The following is a 3,771-nucleotide window of genomic DNA, read 5'->3' as shown; positions in this document are numbered from 1 at the left end:
GCGTCCGTACCCCAGGCCAGCTTCCGCCGGCTCAGAAGCCCCTGCAGTCTTGGCATTCTAAAGCAGCGGTTCTCAACCTGTGGGTCTCGGCGACCCCTTTGGTGGTCGAACGACCCTTTCACAGGGGTCGCCTAAGACCATCCTGCTTATCAGATATTTACATGACGATTCATCACAGTAGCAACATGACAGTGATGAAGTAGCAACGAAAATAATGTTATGGTTGGGTCACCACATGAGGAACTGTATTTAAAGGGCCAGAAGGTTGAGAACCACTGTTCTAACGTGTGATATCCAACAATTTCAACACTTGCTCCCCGTACCTGCCCCAACAGTTACAGGAGTGACCACATTACTGTAGTACCGACCACCAGATTTTCTTATTTGATCGCAAGTCGAATTGAAAAGAGTAAACACGTCGACAACAATGACAAGATTTCTGCTTCCATTCTAAGCGGACGGGCACCTGGAATCTGAATGCATGTCAGTCCTAGCTTCCTGTCCTTCTGAACGGAGACCTTGACCATGTCTTATAGCTCGTCCCTTCGTTTTCTCATCACGTTAACCTTGTCCCTCTAGAACGTTCTGTTTCCTCAACAACGGACAGGCTTCTTGGTAAAATATAAAAACACAGAATAAAATGCGTTTTCTTTCTTTCTTGCAAAATGCCCTCCGTATCTGAGACGAGAACGCACAACCCATACTTGGGCCTTGGTTTGAAGCCCGGAGTGGCAGCTGGGTCTCTAGCCCATACCAGAGCTCAGCCCAGCTCCTGGGATAGGGCAACAATGGCAAATGGGCGTTTTTGCTCGTAGATTACAGAACCTACACAGGTAAGTGCTTAGGATATAGTGCAGCGGACAATACGAAGGAGAGAGAAGCCTGGACAGGCTGCCCCAGGACCAGGGAGTCTTGTTCCTGGGGAGCGAATATTAGGAGGTGAGCTGACTGGTCAGAGGAAGCGAATTCAGAGCTCAGCAGAGAGCACAGAGCATTTGCCCATCAGCAACCCCCGTCTCTCCTGGTACCTAGGACACTTCTGAAGCGCACACGTCAAGCCCCACGGTGGCCATGCCCAGCGCCCTACGGCTCCAGCCGCCTAGGCACGGGCGCCCCGTCCGAGGCGCAGCTGCACTTCTGCACCCGCATGTCGGGCAGGCTGACCACCTGGGCGCGGGGCCTGCCGCCCTCCTTGATGCCGACGATCATGGGCAGCGAGGTCGTCTCCGAGGCGATGCACTGCCTCGGCCCCAGGAACGGCCACTTGAAGGTCAGGGCCTGCGGGGGCTGCTGGCAGGTGCCCACGCACTCATAGGCCAGGAAGCCCGGGGGCTCCAGCACCCAGTGCTCGGCCCACTTCATCCCCTGCAGGTCAATGTACATCTCCTGGCGGCAGCAGCGGGTGCCCTCGGTCACTGGGGCCTCGGGGTCACAGTTACCCTGAGCTCTGTGGGGGGGCAAGGAGAGGTGGGGTCAGAGGTCAGTTGGGAGGGCTGAGGTGTGGGGCCCAGTGGGGCATCTGGGAGGGAGACGTACAATGCATCTCTAGTGATGTTAAAAAAGCTGCATGTGTGTGATAAATGGTGAATGAATAAACATCCAAAACATAAATGAGTTCCTGTTTGTTAAAGGTCTCCTCGGATGCCAGGCACTGAACAAGGGACTTCACATGTCATCTCAGCTGGCACCTGCCTGTATCCTGACATACACCTCAATGAGGGTCCAGCATTATCCCTATGACCCTGAGGACGCGGGGACCCAAAGGTGTGAAGCGACATGCCAGAGGCCCTGCAGCCATGGCAGGCAGAGCTCCATGGAACGCAGGCTGTGTGATTCCTCAGGCCTGGGAATTGTTCCATGAAGAATCCAGGATGTCAGGGGAAAGCTGTTCAACTTAGCAGCAGCTCATGCTAATAGTTTTCAAATACTTAATCATGGGTGCCTGGCTGAATACGGCTCAGTGGTTGAGTGTCCGCCCAGGAACCAAAAGGTCACTGGTTCGATTCCCGGTCAGGGCACATACCCAGGTTGTGGGCTTGATCCCCAGTAGGGGGCATGCAGGAGGCAGCCAATGGATGATGTTTCTCTCTCATCATTGATGTTTCCATCTCTCTCTCCCTCTCCTTTCCTCTCTCTCTAAAAATCAATAAAAACATATTTAACAAAAAAGAATTAATCATGGGAAAGGGTCAAATGAAATTAGATGATTGGAATAATGTGTGTCAATGACAACATAAAAACCCATTGAAAATCTCTGAAGATATTTTTCAGTAAAATGTTTGAATAAAAAGTTTCACCATTAGAAACGGACATGCAGTGGGGATGGCTGGCCTCCTGGGCTGTCTGCTCACCCGCCCGGCGACCCCACTCCTCCCCCCAGGACCTACCCGAAGTCCCCGAGGTCCAGGGTGTGCAGCTCCAGCTGGGGCTCGCCCTGCGCGCCGGCCCAAGGCCCCTGGGAGGCAAAGCGGACCAGCCTGTGGGCGCTGGAGGCCAGCGGGCCCAGGTGCTCCCGCTGCACCGACACCTGCAGCAGCAGCGGCTCCTGGGGCCGGCTCAGCTGCTGCCAGAAGTTCACGGCCTCGGTCACGTCGAAGGCCTTCCAGCCGCTCTCGTGGATGGACACCAGCCTGCGACACAGGCAGGGACCCGGGCGCTGAGTGGTGGGGCCCGGGGAAGCCCCTTTCATCCCTCTCCCCGAGATAGACCCCCCTCGCCCCCTCCTGTCTCCCCTTTTCCTCTACCCTCCCCCCCAGAACCCCTGGGCAACCTCCCCACCTAGAGTCGATGAGGGAGGTGCGGTTGGAGCCATCAGCACGGACGTGCAGCCACTCGATGGTGACCCGGGCCAGGTCGCTGCGAGGGGACAGCCGCTGGTGCCTGCGGAGCGCGGCCTCGGGGACCGGCTCCTGGAAGAGGCGCAGCACGGCCTGCACCAGCTCGCTGTTGGGGGGCAGCCGCCGCTCCATGCTGAGCACCAGCAGGCGCGTGGAGGCCTCAGACACCAGGAACCTGCCGGCCACCTCTGGGGACAACAGCAGCGTCAGCGGGGCCTCTCCAGCCAAGGGGGCAGCTCTGAGGGGGGGCAGGGCCACTGAGGGGGCAGCCAGGGGGGGAGAGAACAGCCCTATTCCGTCTCCCTGGTTACCCACAAATCCCCCTGGGGTCTGGGGTCCTTATAACAACCTCCACGGCAGGAAGGGGCAGCCTGGGGCCCTGAGCCGTGGGGTCAGCCGAGACGTGGAGGGTCAGAATCCTCACCTGGGGGCACTGGGCGCGGAGAGGGTGAGCGCAGGCCCACAGAGGCGGGGGCTGATTAGGATTCAGGCCCCTGCATCCCCGACGGCGGAGTAACTGCACTTTACAGTATCTGCCAGGTCCCCCACCTCGTCCCACCCACAGCGACGCACTGGCAGGGAGGGCAGACTCGCTCGTGGGTGCAGAGACGCAAACGGGTTCAGAAGTGATTTCAAGCCACTTGCTCAAGGTCAGGCCATCAGTGGCCATGCGAAAACAGACCCCAAGGAACCCCGACCTTCCCCAGGCCTCTGAGCTGAGCCTAGGTTCTCCCACCCCCACCCCCACCCAACCCCCACTCCCACTCAAATTTCCACGTCTGTTTTAGCGTATTCTTGGTCTTTTTCCGGCTCCCTCTTCTCCCGCTTTGTGGGAACGACTGATACCAGCCTGTTAGTATTTTTGTAGAAAGACTACTATATAATGGCCTGTACGGCCGAAGTTTATTATACTAAGGTTTGTAATACCATAGGG

At 57.2% G+C, this 3,771-nt stretch overlaps 2 protein-coding genes across 2 annotated transcripts in view; both read right to left on the bottom strand.

The window, feature by feature from the left end:
- The window catches only part of PYCR2 (pyrroline-5-carboxylate reductase 2), a 3,941-nt gene extending 3,885 nt beyond the window's left edge, over window positions 1–56 (bottom strand). Inside the window, exon 1 of the mRNA XM_014449589.2 lies at window positions 11–56. Within this exon, the coding sequence (XP_014305075.2) occupies window positions 11–56 (46 nt within the window). The remainder of the gene's footprint in view (window positions 1–10) is intronic.
- The window catches only part of LEFTY1 (left-right determination factor 1), a 6,944-nt gene continuing 3,179 nt past the window's right edge, over window positions 7–3,771 (bottom strand). Inside the window, 3 exon segments of the mRNA XM_014449591.2 lie at window positions 7–1,447; window positions 2,388–2,630; window positions 2,779–3,028. Of these exon segments, the coding sequence (XP_014305077.1) occupies window positions 1,084–1,447; window positions 2,388–2,630; window positions 2,779–3,028 (857 nt within the window). The 3' untranslated portion in view covers window positions 7–1,083.

The sequence above is a fragment of the Myotis lucifugus genome, unplaced genomic scaffold, assembly GCF_000147115.1.
Source record: "Myotis lucifugus unplaced genomic scaffold, Myoluc2.0 scaffold_1263, whole genome shotgun sequence".
In the NCBI taxonomy this organism is placed as follows: Eukaryota; Metazoa; Chordata; class Mammalia; order Chiroptera; family Vespertilionidae; genus Myotis; species Myotis lucifugus.
Note: the sequence above shows the minus strand (reverse complement) of the source record. Positions and strands in the feature narration are given on the sequence as shown.